General features: G+C 43.9%; 1 protein-coding gene across 3 annotated transcripts in view; it reads left to right on the top strand.

Annotated features, from left to right (window-relative positions):
- The window catches only part of TENM2 (teneurin transmembrane protein 2), a 1,229,820-nt gene that overhangs the window by 1,087,293 nt on the left and 127,819 nt on the right, over positions 1-14,708 (top strand). For all 3 annotated transcript variants that reach the window (XM_046000941.1, XM_046000940.1, XM_046000942.1), the window contains one exon: positions 1,549-1,734. In XM_046000941.1, the coding sequence (XP_045856897.1) occupies positions 1,549-1,734 (186 nt within the window). The remainder of the gene's footprint in view (positions 1-1,548; positions 1,735-14,708) is intronic.

Here is a 14,708-nt window from a genome sequence, read left to right as displayed (position 1 = left end):
AACAAACAAACAAACAAACAAAAAACACCGCAGGTTCTCGTGCCTCATTTGTTCCATCACTACAAATGGATGAGGGGCCCGGGAGGGATGCTTCCATTTGCATTATAGGTTTTCTTATGTACACTCCCTCAAGGTACCAGAAAACAAAACAGAACAATTCAGTCCCAGACAAACTGAATGGAACATCCTATAAAACAGAAAAGAGGTTCCCTCGGGGTGCCGTGTGAACATGTTACAGAGCACTGCAATACTCCAGTGACAGGAAAATAATGAAGTTGCGCTGTACACTTTATTTTCCTAAAATTAAGAGTATGTGTCTTACCTCCCGAGTGACCCTAAAATGGAACGGTTCAACAGTTCAAGCCAGTCCCAACCTACCCAAGAATGGTTCTGTTCACAGTGACAAGTGCCTATCCAAGCAAGCGATCATCATTCCGCCCCCTTCCTCTGGGTAGTGAGACAGCTGTCATATTGCCATGGCAATCAGGAAGGGAATATATGTGAGGCTTTGCCTACAATGGGAAAGAAATGAATATTTCATTCCAAAAGAAAAAAAAGAGTCAGTTAAAATGGGCTATTTTGAGACGCCTTCTCAGCCCACTTGCCTCTGGCTTCAGTGCGGATGCCGGTGGTCCAGGCCAAGCTCTGCAGAGGATGGGGGAGGAGGACCCCTAGATCCAAGGCCCAACCGTGCTGCCGATACGCTGTGTGACTTGGAGTGAGTCACTGCCCCCCCTGATTGAGTTTTCCTTCCCCTGGCATGATGAGCCATGCCTTCCTCAGCAGTCTGTCGTAAGGATGAATGTCTGGCACGTGCTTGTCCTCGAGTGAGAGGTCTGGAACGCCAGAGAGTGTATATCTGTCTGTCTGTCTTCTCCCCAAGCACAAAAGACTTTGAGCTCCTTTGAGAAAGAGGCTGTGTAAATGCAGCACAATCCGAGGGAACATTATTGCCACAAGATGCCAATGGGGCTGACGGGTGGGTTTGCCGTCATCGTGGGGATGGAGCTGCAGGGTTCCTGAGTGGTCTTTGTTCAGTTCAGGCTCTGGACAGGGTAAAAATCACAGCTGGCCAGGGAGTCAGAATGCACATACATGTTCTCAGTCGGCACCTCCCGCATAGCTTTGCCCAACTGGATGGCCGGGGTCTGACCTCCGCCTGGGGTTGCCTCGAGCTCTAGCACGGTGGTTCTTACCCTTGAGTGCACATCAAAACCACCTGGAGGACTTGAGAAAACGAGTTTCTGAGCCCCACTCCCACAGTGTCTCATTCAGGAGATCCAAGCAAGGCACAAGAATTGGCATTGACTACCAAGTCCCCAGGTAACAGCGATGCTACTGCTCGAGGGACCCCACTGTGAGAACCGCTGCTCTAGAAACTATATAACGGTTCGTACCCAGCCCGGTGGAGGGACAGGCCTCCCCAGGAGACACACCTGCTGGGCCTTGGGGCCTGCTCCAGGGACCCAGGCCATGTGTGTGGTCTGGCCTCCAGTGGAGGGTTTTGCCAGCTGTGGTGTTGAGCTGTAATCATTGTTTTTCTTCCAGAAGTGTGCTCAGTAGACTGTGGCACTCACGGCGTCTGCATCGGGGGAGTCTGCCGCTGTGAAGAGGGCTGGACAGGTGCAGCTTGTGACCAGCGCGTGTGCCACCCCCGCTGCATTGAGCACGGGACCTGTAAAGATGGCAAATGTGAATGCCGAGAGGGCTGGAATGGTGAACACTGCACCATTGGTAGGCAAACGGCAGGCACCGAAACAGGCACATATTGCTTTATTTTCATAAATCGTAGATCTATAGTGATGGTCGTGCATTGCAACTGGCTGTTCCTTCAGGGACACAAGTGCTCTACAACATTCCTGCTGCCCCTCCAAATCTTCAGGGGGCTAGGGAAGGGAAAAGCAAGGTCCCCAACTAGAAAATGCTTTCCCTTCTTTCCAGAATTCTAGATTGGGAGGCAAGGAACAAAACCAGATAAAATCCATTCAAATGACTGATTTGGGGAGAGAAAAATGCACATGCATGGGAAATTGTCAGGACCTGGAGGTTTCAAGCAAACCCCCCACCCCCCTCCTGCCATGATGGTAGTCTGCAAGTCTCCACTTTTTGAATACTGTCCCCGCCGGCTGGATCACTGGATCTCTGCTTGCTGGCAACAATTGAACTCACTTGTTTTAGACCAGGTTACTTGTAGGCAGGACTCCCAAGTTTCCAGGGTAGCCAAGGACCTCTGGAAGAGGTTTATGCACCATCTTGCTGTCCCAAGACAAGGTATCGTGCTTGGGCCCTGATCTTCCCCATCACCACTACCATCATTCAGTGTCTCCCCTGGTCCCATGTCATTCTCACTCAGTCACCTTTCTACATAAGTTCCTCAGCTGAGGGGTTTTTTTGTTTTGTTTTGTTTTGTTGTTTTGTTTTTTTAAGGTTGTTTTATCTCTTGAGAAGTAATAGTTTCCAGGTGTCTTCAGTTTTGGTTTTGATTGCTCTTCGTCAATGTTGTGGTTCAGGGTAGGATGAAACTGAATTGAATGTATCCAGTTATCCCTTTGAGGATGGGAGCCAACAGCTCTTTGGTTTTCCACATCCCTCAGACAGCCAGAGTGACAAAGTTGTCCACTTGAGTATCATTTTCTTACCTGTGATTTTTGCTTTTGCTAGCTTGAGTTCATTGTGGAGCTGGCTAATCCACTCACTTGCAAGGAAATCCTCAAAGACATTTCCAAGCAAACTACTGACTTGTCCCCTTATAGTTACCTTTGAAGCTAGCCATCACGTTTGCATCCCTCCCCTCTGTCCTAGCCCTAACGCCCCAGTCGACAGATTGGCTACCCGGAGGGAGGAGCTTGTCCAGGGCTGACTCACGAGGTCAGACTCAATTTCCCATGCTGTTCATTTGAGTGGTGAAGCAGAGACCAAGCATACTCTGCATTAGATTTACCCTGGTTCCATCTAATTGGGCATCCGAGGGGCAGCATGCCGATCCTGGCCACAACCAAAGCACTGGGACCCTGGCGGGACAGTCTGTTGACTGTGAATTGTTTTTGCAATCTCTCAATGATGCTCCAGATCCCACTCCCCTGTGGCTGCTTTCATCTTCTGTTCCCTGCAGAGTCTGGGGGATAATTCAGAAAACTCTCAAAGGAGGGATGTGCATGGCCTCCTACCGAGCCAGTTCACAGTTCTTACCAATAGCTCCCACTCTCCAGGGGTGTTCCTGTTGATGGGCCTTTGCATGCCCAGTGTAACTTAAAGACTTTTCCTCAACCCCATACCTCCATTGCCCCAGTCCTCACACCGCCCTCAAATAAGAGCTCATGCCGACCAATAACCTTTAGGTAGAAAATCCCACTTTCTTCACACCATCCTGCCTCTCCCCTTTGCGCTCCCTTCCCACACCCAGCGAAGTTTTGCTGCCCCCACAGTCAAGCCTGCTGGCGCTCCCCCACTTAGAACTCATCCTCACTCTGGCAATAGCTCACAGGAACACAGCCCAGACAGACTGGGACAGTTTGGAAAACCATAGCGGAGGGGGCCAGAGCTGATCTGCTGACTATTTTTCTATGGCTGACAAGCTAAGGATTGTCTTTACACTGTCGAAGTGTTGAAAAAAGTTATAAGAGGTGTTTTCTGACACATGACACTTGAATTCAAATTTCAGTGTCCATTAGATAAAGTGTTTTTCGAGGACAGCCCCTCCCATTCACTGATATGTTGTCAGCCTGCTCATCTTAGTGCTAAGTCCCTGCCCCAGAGACCGCATGGTCCTCAGAGCCCTGGGTTGCCTGGCCCTTTATGGGAGCAATCGGCCCTCCCCTGATTTAGAGAGTTGCACAGATCTTGATGGAAAAAGAAGAGAAGAAGGCAGCTGGTCCACACTCACTTTAGGAACAGCGCCCCCCCCCCCCCCGCCCCACCCCAGCTGTGGTTTGAAGGTTGTCAGAGGAAACAACAAGGTCCAGTGAGGGAGTGAGAAGAAAATAATAATGGAGTGCACCTGTCTCTGGCGCCTTTGAAGATGAAATGGGATGCTGGCCCCACTAGTCTGGGTGGGAGATGGTGAGGATATGGTCAGCACGAGAACCGAGGAGATGCTTCCTTCTAGCAGCCCTGTGGATGAGAGGAACCGGGGAAAGGTGTTTCTGCTACTTGAAGTGCCTGGTTTGAGTTTCACACGTGCATGAGCTAACACGCATGAGCTCTCGGGAGACAGAGAGAGTGTGCAAATTCACGAGTCAGGTGAAGCTACCAACACGAAGGGAGTTTCAGGTCCAGGAAAGTCTCTTGTTCAGAACTGTAATCTTTCGTGACCGTATGAGTTCACACTATGTAAGTTAGAAAGATATTTATCACCAAAGTCTTTTCTTTTGAGAAATTGAGGCTCCCTGGTTTCATTTGTAGGATAGGTGCTCTATCCTCATAGTTACGTTCACTGGGACTCGCTCTCAAAAAACCAAACAATACCTTGGCTGGTGAGATTTGCTATTCAGAATCTCGAGATGTTAGGACGCACATAATTGCTTCTTTTGCTTTTCAACCTCTGGCCCCGGAGCTGCTGTGTGCAGTTATAGACTTTTATTTTGAGCAGACACTCCTGTCAATTCACTTTAAGTAAATGCCACAATTTACAAGCCCAGAATTGGTCCTCCTCCTCAGGGATACCGACAGAAAGGAAAGAGAGGCTTTTTGGTCCTTTCTAAGCAGAGCCTCAAATGCTGTATTTTGAAAATAGAAAATAAATAAGAATGAAATGGCACCTAGTCTGCAAACAGCGCATTAGGAGATTTGGGGTGAGGCTGAGCCTGAGTGGTTCGTGTTGGGGTGCTAGGGTTGTCTGCAGCCTATTTTCAAAAGGTTGTGGTGAGAGGTGGTTTTCTTAGGATCATTGCAAATCGTCACCTGAACAATTGACAGCACTAGTGGAAGGCGTTTATTGTGCCGAAGGAAGCAAGAAGAGAGATGCGATGTGGGGGGTTGGGGGGGGGGCGCGGTGGGCACCTGAAAATGAGGATTAAAAACACAGACTTCTAAAACTCAATTGAGTAGGATCTATCCACATTTGGTCAAATGCATTTCTGGAATTTTCAACCAAATTATTGTTTTCTTATGTTTGGAAATTTAGTACGTATTGCTAAAGATTAAAATATAAGGTATAACATTTCAATATCAGCTCTTAGAGTTAACATCTTGGTAGACTGGATTCAACCAAGCAGTAATTCTTATGTTACATTGTTCCAACAAGTTAAACATAAGGTACAGCTGAAACTTACAGAATTTCATAGATAAGAAGTATGCTTTGAATCCAAATGAACCACAATTCTCGTTTATCTTTGGAATATATTAGTATTATTTGGATAGGTTGCAGTTTACTCTTAGGAAGAAATCAGAAAGTGCATTGTGTGGTTAGATTAGTTTTATTCTTTAAACATAATCCTAAAATGGGTTGTTGTTTCTGCACCCACCAATGCCTTACTGAACTGGGGACTGAACTTGAGAAGGCCGTCCAGAGACCATACCCCCAAGGAATTAAGGGGCTACAGAATAGGTCAAAAATCATGGTGAACTGTTGTAAACTCAGCTAAGTGTCTGTTGCAGAGTAATAGTTCGTGTGCTGTAGGAGCAGAATAGTGGAGCCAAGTATAGGGAGAAATAACATTTTGCCAGAGAAAGCAAGGAGGGAAACTAAATGCTAATTGAGGATTGTTGCTATTGTCTCCTGAATGTGGGCTGTCCAGACCTCCGCTCTGAATAACAGAAACAAACACACCCATAGAATAAACCCACCAACACCAGGTGCCCACCCTTGGTGAACTGTTTGATATCTGGGTAGTGAGCATCGCCGGTAATAGTGATTACAACTTGTTTATTTTGTCTGTGTGGTCTTAACCTCCAGTTGCATTTCAGAATCATGAGGACTTGATTTCTGGGGGACTGAGTGACCGGCCATGTGCCACAAGTCAGAACAGTTTTCTTCTTCCTCTATTGCCCTGGGCCCTTCTATTTTTCCTCTTTAATTGGTTGGGGAAAGAAATAGGTTCTTGTGATGTTAATAAGGAAAATGAATCTTTACCCAAGGTAAAACCAGCCTTGCGACAATCTGATATGCCGATTAAGTGATTGTCATCAGAAGTAGACAGGGTCACAGTCCAAGAGGGAGAGAGCTTGAGAGCTACAGGGAACAAGATGGGAAGAAAGTGACTATCAAAATTAACCAACTTCAGACTGAGTACAGCTGCTTCTGCATCTCATTCCAGCTTCATTCTAAGTTATGGAAACATTTTTCTTGTAGCTATTATCCTTGAACATTCCAGCTTTCGTGACTCCACAATGAGATCAAGTTGAGATGAAATTAGCCACTGCGGAGCCATCCTTACCACCACGTCTGTGGGAGCAGCTAATTCTCTGATTGGTTAATTAACCTATTCCTCTGGGGACTCTTATTAGAACCTACACTAGGAGCTCCATTCTTTTTTGAAGTGAAAACTGGAAGGGATGGTCCTTCACTGTTAGAGATTATGGACAGACTTTTATCGGAGTTACACTTCTGATTTTTTTTCCCCACAGTTTGGCCAAAATGTGAGCCACCACATGGACAGAAGTTCTCTTTGAGTCTGGGTCAGGCAGTCTATCCAACTCTCCTACCCAGACTCAGAACGAGGACCAGAAGGTAAAAGTTACAGGAACACCTTTGCAACTCACTCCAAAAAGTAAAATAAAATGAAAAGAGAAAAGTGCCTTACAAGTAATCATATTCTCATCACTCAAAGTGTTAACTGTCTTGGCTTGGGTGTTGAAGAAGGGCTTTAAGCATCTGTTGGAAAATAGACCACAGAGACAGACATAAGGATCACTCTCACTTAATGGCTTGACCATTCTGTAGTTTAAATGGAAATTTTTTTTTTCTGCATTGTTTCCTATGTGATTTAGTAATATGTGCCCATGTAAGGAGCTCCTATCAAAAAAGAAAAGGGGGTTGGGATGCCTGGGTGGCTCAATCCGTTAGGCCTCCAACTCTTGATCACAGCTTAGGTCTTGATCTCAGGGTCACGAGTTCAAGTCCTATGTCGGGTTCCATGCTAGGCATGGAGACTACTTAAAAAAAAAAAAAAAGGAGGAAGAAGGAAAGAGGGAACAGAGTCTCGATGTTTTAGCTCTGTGGGGAGACAGTAACTTGGAGCATTCCTGTACCATACCTTCTGAGGATCCTATTGATACACTAGCCATGGCCCACAGTGCTGGGACCAGACCCAACATGTAAATAAATAGCTTAATATGAAGTGTTACTGATTTCACAAGAGCACAGAACTAAAGAAGTTTGGAACTCTCAGGACAGAAACCCATGGGTGAGGGTTAACATGAAAAAGATTCTATACTCAAAGGAAAACATAGAAGAATAAGAGCTGTTGAAAAAAAAAAGGAGGGGGGATTCTCTACCCTAGTGTAAGTAGTGAGTACTCTGTTACTTGAGCTTTGACAGAGAATCAACCATTCAATTTATTAAGAACAAGTTTCTTCCAAGTTTGGGATTCTCGGATCCCCCCAAATGCCTTCAAGGCTTGGCATTAAAAGGAAAGGAACACAAAGAGGGCCCTAGAGATCCGAGCCCCTGTAGGTATTCATGATGGGTATTTTCCCATCACTCACTGTCTAATTTGTTGTGGTGTCATGCAGAATAGATTGATGGAGGATGGGGGATATCTTGACTCTGCCATAAACATCCAGGGTGCTCTTGGCGTAGTCACCCACCTTCCCAGCCCAGTTTCTTCTTGTGGCAAATGAGGGGATTGGACCACATAACTGCTTTCCACAATGTGGTCCCAAGCATGAAATGTTTTTTGTTGGTGTGGAAATATATTTTACTGAATGGTTACATAGGGTTTTTAAAAATATGTGTTTGGGAAAACTATGAGTAGCTCATCAAACTCATCATTATACTGGTATTGCTTAGGGATGTGGCAAAAGTAAGTAGCAATATTAGGCCTGAATAAATCTAAAGAAACATATTAAGTAAATAACAGTGCAGGTATTGCAAATGCCACAAATGCAATAGATGATCGACTGAATTTAGAATACACTTGGATGAGATGATCTCTAAGGACTGGTCCAACTCCTGAATTTTATTTCTTGGATGCAAAATTATATGAATTATATGAACGGGCCACTCTAGCATAATCAAACATTTCTCTTTCCTGTAAGGCATGGGGAGGACTTCCAAGTAAGATCCCATAATACACACTTTACATTAAAGGACTAGAAACAATGTAGTATTGGCTCAGCTGATGATGCTTTCTTTGAATGGTTGAGGATAGCCAAGGGTAGTTTTTTGTTAGTTTCTCCATCTGTTCATCTCCAGTTATCTGGTTTACCTAGGAAATTTTTTCTCTTCATTGAAAAACTTCCTTCCATAGTCTGAATAATCAGAGTCCACTTATTCCTTCATACTATGTCAGTTGATTTTAAAAGTGGTGTTAAATAGAGACTTATCTATCTGTATCCACTTTACTTGGATTCAGGGCAATGCAAACATAACGAAGCACATAAGATAAGGCTTATATGTCAGTCTGCCTGAGATCAAATCCTGGTAGGTTTCCTCACCTTTGTGTGCCTCAGTTTCTTTGTCTGCAAATGGGAAAACAAGAGATGACCTACTTCATTGGGTTATATGTGAAGTATGGGCACAGTCTCTACCATAAGATAAGAGCCAAACAAATGTGAGCTGATGTCGTCATCATCATCATCATCATCATCATCCCCAGCCCCATCACCACCATCATTATCTCTTACCAATGTAAGACAAAAGCAAGGGAAGATCATTAAAATAAATTTCTCTTTGAGACATTTCTGCTACTTTCTTTTTTTTTTTAACTTGTTTTTTATTAACACATAATGCATTATTTGCCCCAGAGGTACAGATCTGTGAATCATCAGGCTTATACATTTCATAGCACTCACCATAGCATATACCCTCCCCAGTGTCCATCTCCCAGCCACCCCATCCCTACCCCCCCACCACCAGCAACCCTCAGTTTGTTTCCTGAGATTAAGAATTTCTTATGGTTTATCTCCCTCCTGATCCCATCTTGTTTCATTTTTTCCCCTCCCAAACACCCACGACCCCCCACTCTGCCTTTCAAATTTCTCATATCAGAGAGATTATATGATAATTGTCTTTCTCTGATTGACTTATTTCACTCAGCATAATACCCTCTAGTTCCATCCACATTGTTGCAAATGGCAAGATTTCATTTCTTTTGATGGCTGCATAGTATCCCATTGTGTATATATACCACATCTTCTTTATCCATTCATCTGTTGATGGACATCTAGGTTCTTTCCATAGTTTGGCTATTGTGGACATTGTTGCTATAAACATTCGGGTGCACATGCCCCTTCAGATCACTACATTTGTATCCTTAGGGTAAATATCCAGTAGGGCAATTGCTGGGTCATAGGGTAGCTCTATTTTCAACTTTTTTAGGAACCTCCATGCTGTTTTCCAGAGTGGCTGCACCAGCTTGCATTCCTACCAACAGTGTAGGAGGGTTCCCCTTTCTCTGCATCCTTGCCAACATCTGTCATTTCCTGACTTGTTAATTTTAGCCATTCTGAGGGATGAGGTGGTATCTCACTGTGGTTTTGATTTGTATTTCCCTGATGCCGAGTGATGTTGAGCACTTTTTCATGTGTCTGTTGGCTATTTGGATGTCTTCTTTGCTGAAATGTCTGTTCATGTCTTCTGCCCATTTCTTAATTGAATTATTTGTTCTTTGGGTGTTGAGTTTGGTAAGTTCTTTATAGGTGTTGGATACTAGCCCTTTATCTGATACGTCTTTTGCAAATATCTTCTCCCATTCTGTCGGTTATCTTTTGGTTTTGTTGACTCTTTCCTTTGCTGTGTAAAAGCCGTTGATCTTGACAAAGTCCCAATAGTTCATTTCATTTCTGCTACTTTCAACTTCCCTTTTGTATAACTACCTCCAACCTACCATAGTTAGCAGTGTTTCAAAAATAACCCCTACCCACTACCAATTTCTCAAGCAAAGTTTTGTTCTATAACTCACTGGTACCTGCTTCTTACAGAGAAATGAAAACTTGCTCTCTTACCTGGAATGGAACCTGCTTATTTTACCAAACAGCCCTTATACATGGAATCAAACATCTGAATATCCTCATGTTAATGGAAACATATTGTGAAGTTGGGGTTTGCTACTTTCAACCAAAATTTATCCAACTAGACTTCTCGGACATATTCCAGAGAAGCCAAGAGGTCTATAAGAATTTATTTTTAGTTCTGGGTTTCATTTTTATAATAAGTATAGTTCAAAAGAGAAGCCAAGAGGTCTATGAGAATTTGTTTTTAGTTCTGGGTTACATTTTTATAATAAGTATTGTTCGAAAGAAAAGTCTTTGAGGTATTGGTCTGGAATTGTCATTATTGAGTAGAATAAAACTTCAATTCTTTTAAGCCAACATTTCTCAAACGAGGGACCCCAGACATATTCTAGAGCACTCTGGAATAACACTGCTTCCTTTAAGAAGGAACCTGGCAATTCTTCCATTCAGGATACTGCCAGGTCAGTGTCTCTTAGAATACCTTGTTCTGGTCTCTCGTTTTCTGACTTTAGGCTCCAAGATTATATTTGTACTTGCTCTGTACAGAAAGGAATAATAACCCAGGAGGCTCACCTGAACTCAGTTGAGTCACACATACCTTTTGGAGACTCAAGAATTGCACTGATTGTCCCTACTCAGCCCAATGAACTGCACAATTACCCTCATTCCTCCCATGCTGCTATTGCATGACTCCTTGGAGCAACGCCCATGGGTAACATCTGGGGATTCTTTGCAATTCCTTTGCTCATCTCCTGGGTTATCAGAAGCCACAGAGTATCCCAGATGTTCATGTAGGGAACAGATTTTTCATTTCCTCCCAAGTTGCCTGCCTAATGGGGTTCAATCTTACACCAGCCACTTCCTTCATAACATTCTATTTCACAAGCTCTTTTTTAAAGTCTTGTCTTTATTGCCTTTGGAAAACAGGGTACCATCATTTTGAAAACCCACCACAGTCAGGGTTTATTGATTTTTTTCTCATCCTTTTCATCATGCATTGAATGCATCGTTATAAGCAGACTTGCAGAAAGCCACCATATCATTGACCACCTCTGAGCTTTTCTCTTCGTGGGTAATAAAGAAAATAGCAACTAGGAGAAAGTTAAGTATTTCATCATAACCATTCTCAGGATAATTAGAATGGATTAAATTACAAGATAAAATGCATTTAGTTAATCTTCCCTCTAATTAAAAAAATATCCCTAGTTTTAAATAAAGCATTTATTTTTAAAAACATATTTTCATTGTAATCAGTAAGGGGGAGGCCTCTTTGGTCCTCAGTGATAGAAGGCAACAGCTGCAAAGTAATTAAAAGCTACTAGCCAGTGTTTTTTTGATTATTAAGATCCTTAAGAAGCCTACTCGATCTTTTCCCATAGCTTTCGCCATGGGATTCCCCACAGAAGACCTCATTCTATGGTCCGTGGTGGTATACCTCTCTTTCTGTTCCCAGATCAGTCAAGATGTGATTGACTCCTCCTGGCCAATAAGTGTCAAGTGAGGAGATTAATGTAGCAGAGGTTTTTATACTTTTACACATGAACTGAGATGATTGTCAAAACAAGATGGGTAGGTTACATGAGACATTCATAAAATAGAATGGGGACACACTCTACCCTTCATAGGTTCTATTCCAAGACTGATAGAACCACATCACCCCAAGCCCTAAAAATCTGTCTCACAAATAAGGAATCATTGACATTACTTCTCTAATTTCGTGGCTCATCCCAACCACAAAGCTCACTCCCCACTTGCATCCTGAACATTTCTAGAAGTTTCCAGGGCTGTCTCACATGCTCATGGTCAGCCCATTCAGATTCTTCAAGCTTGGTCTCCTCATGGAGGCCCGATGTTTACAAAATTCACTTCAGGGGAGCCCTACAGTATTCCTCCTACTGCCAGAGGTGTGCCAACCAGCACCCTCAGTGTCCACTTCACCCAAGCCCTGCTGTGTTTCCACAGTGAAGGAGAGGCCAGCTCACTTGCCCACACTGGGGATCTTTATCAGCTGCTTCCACACTCCTTTGAGAAAGAAGCTTTCTTTTTTTTTTTTTTTTTTTTTTTTTTTTTTGCCTATAGCACCTCTTATCCATCAAGGTTTTGTTCCAGGATTCGGCTATAGAACAGGCAATTTGGTTTCCTCACTTTGGTTTCCTCAATTTCCCTCAAACTCAGATACCTTCCATAGACTCAGGAGTGGTGGGGGATGTTCACATGTTCTTCAAACACATTCAGGCTCTAAATTCCAACTCAGATCAGTGAGGACCCCTGTCGTCTACACAACCAGTCCTTTGAGAAGATCTCCTTCTTCCTTCTTATTTTGGTTAAGTGTCGCTTCCATTTTCAGCCAGCTCAACCACAGGTAAAGGAGCCCCTGTGATCTCCCATCCTCTTGCTAATGGTGTCGCAAAAGGAGTGGAGAGGCAAATGTTTCCATATCCCTTAGACGCCAGTTTTCCAGCAATTTCTGTCAAGGCTCTTTGAGGCGGCTCACTCTAATCATGGGTGACATCCAGCTATATCCTGCCATACTTCAGGGAAAGGAAGGGTTAACTGATGTTCCAGAGATAAAAAGTCCCACAGAATTGCTGTCCAGAGGGATTTAAATTGCTGAGACTCCTGGCCCACAGATTCCAAATTTAGCTGCAGCAGCACCTGGTCAAATTAGCAGTGAAGTTGGTTAGAACTTGGCTCAGAAGGGTCATCTGTCCAAAGCTCTAAGCAGAGTGATGGGCTCTGATAAGTGTGAATTGCATTTCTTTATTTTTAAAATCATGCTTTAACTTCAAAAGGGATTGCCAGACAGTCCTGTCTAGTTGTCTAGAAACAATGCCAGGGTTCTGCATTGTGGGGGCTCCCAGAGATTATAAAATAAGCACCTCACAGGCACAGAGGAAAGGTTTGTACCTGATTTTATTCCAACAAGTTAGCAAGCTGTCAATCACTGGTCACGCTCTTGCACTGAAACGTGCTCTCTCTAATGACACGAAACTCAAGTCAGGCAATGGGACTGTTTCTCCACATTAGGTGTATGGGAGCCCAGGAAGCCCGAATGTCACTGATGATAGCAATTCCCATGAATAGGGAGAGAGATTGAAGAAGATATTAGAGGTGGTAAGAGAAACGAGCTTTTTCCTATTAATCCAGGGAATGCAGGCAAGTTGAGTTGGGTCCCTTAAGCATGCTGCTATCTGCTTCTCACCACACTTTGAATATGAACTAATTTAACTTTTTATTTCCATTTAATGGGACCAAGAAAGATCCATGTGCATTCACTTACAGACCTGTTCTCTGGGGGTCTGATAGAGGAAATGTTACCATATCATACAGAAGCCTAGCACAGAAACTAGTCTACCCAGAATTAAGCAATTTGAAACACATAATACACATCAACACCCACTCCAAACTCCCAACATCTCCCACGTTATGCTTGTAGAATGTAACCTCTTCCTTCCTTGGAGGAACTTCCTCATCATCAGTGCTTTCCTAATGTAGTTACCGTGCGTTCAGAGGGTGGGGCTGGAGAGGGGAAGTATGCAGCAGAGGGGTTCAGTGCATGGGCTTTGGAATCAAACAGGCCTGGTTTCAAATCCAGCCTCCATCAACTGCAAGTTGGGTGATATTTGGCAAGTTAGCCATCTTCAGTACCTCCACTTTTCCCATCTGTAAGTTGAGAATAATAATACCCATGTCCTACTTTTGGGAGCACTTCACTTATCAGTGAAGCATTTAACACAGTCCTTGAACACTCCATAAATGTTAGCTTAAAAATCATGAGCACCACACCTTTAGGCCCTTGCCGGAGTTGCCCAACTGCATCTTTGTGGAGAGGATAGTTAGCAGTACAGAGGTGGCATACAACCATGCCCAGACCCCAGAACTCCTCAAAGAGAGGCCAGGATGCTAATACCCCTATGGTAACCCAGGGGTCTGGGCCCACCGTCTGCTCAACTCCTGTGGGAGAAGGTCACTGGGGCACCTGGATGCCATGCCTGCAAGAAGAGAGAACATAGGGAGCAAGAGCAATGCAGAGAGAGATCTGGAAATGGCCCAGTGAGCGTCTGTCTGCCAGTTGGAGGGACATGGGCGTTACAAACATAAAGAAGAAAGTTACATGGATATCATCCCATGGCATATGTGAGGTCCACATCTCCTCCATGTGGTTCCTGCTGAGCACTGACAACTATATTCATTCATTCATCCATCCGTCCATCCATTCATTCATGAAACATTTATTGAGCACCTAATGTGTGCTGAGTATAGCATAAGCCTCCCCTGGGGTAGCAGGAGTAAAAGAGAAGTGGCTGACACAGGGGCTGGTGACAGTCTGAGGAACTGAAGACCTCGGCTGTCTTCTTACCCACGTGAGACTTTGCTGTTCTCTAACAAACACACCCTTCCTGGTATTTCTGCCAATCATTTTCGGTTTCTTTTTCGACATTGTTTCTTGCTGACAGCTTCCCAAGAAGATCAACAGAAGGATGGAAGCCTTAAACTTCCAATGGTAGTTTAAATTCATTTGCAACACAATATAATTACATAAAAAAAGCAGTCAGGTATCAAACTGTGTGGATACACACAAATGACTCCCTCAT

Source organism: Meles meles, chromosome 3 (genome assembly GCF_922984935.1).
Source record: "Meles meles chromosome 3, mMelMel3.1 paternal haplotype, whole genome shotgun sequence".
NCBI classification, from domain to species: domain Eukaryota; kingdom Metazoa; phylum Chordata; class Mammalia; order Carnivora; family Mustelidae; genus Meles; species Meles meles.
This window is presented reverse-complemented; position numbering and strand designations above follow the sequence as displayed.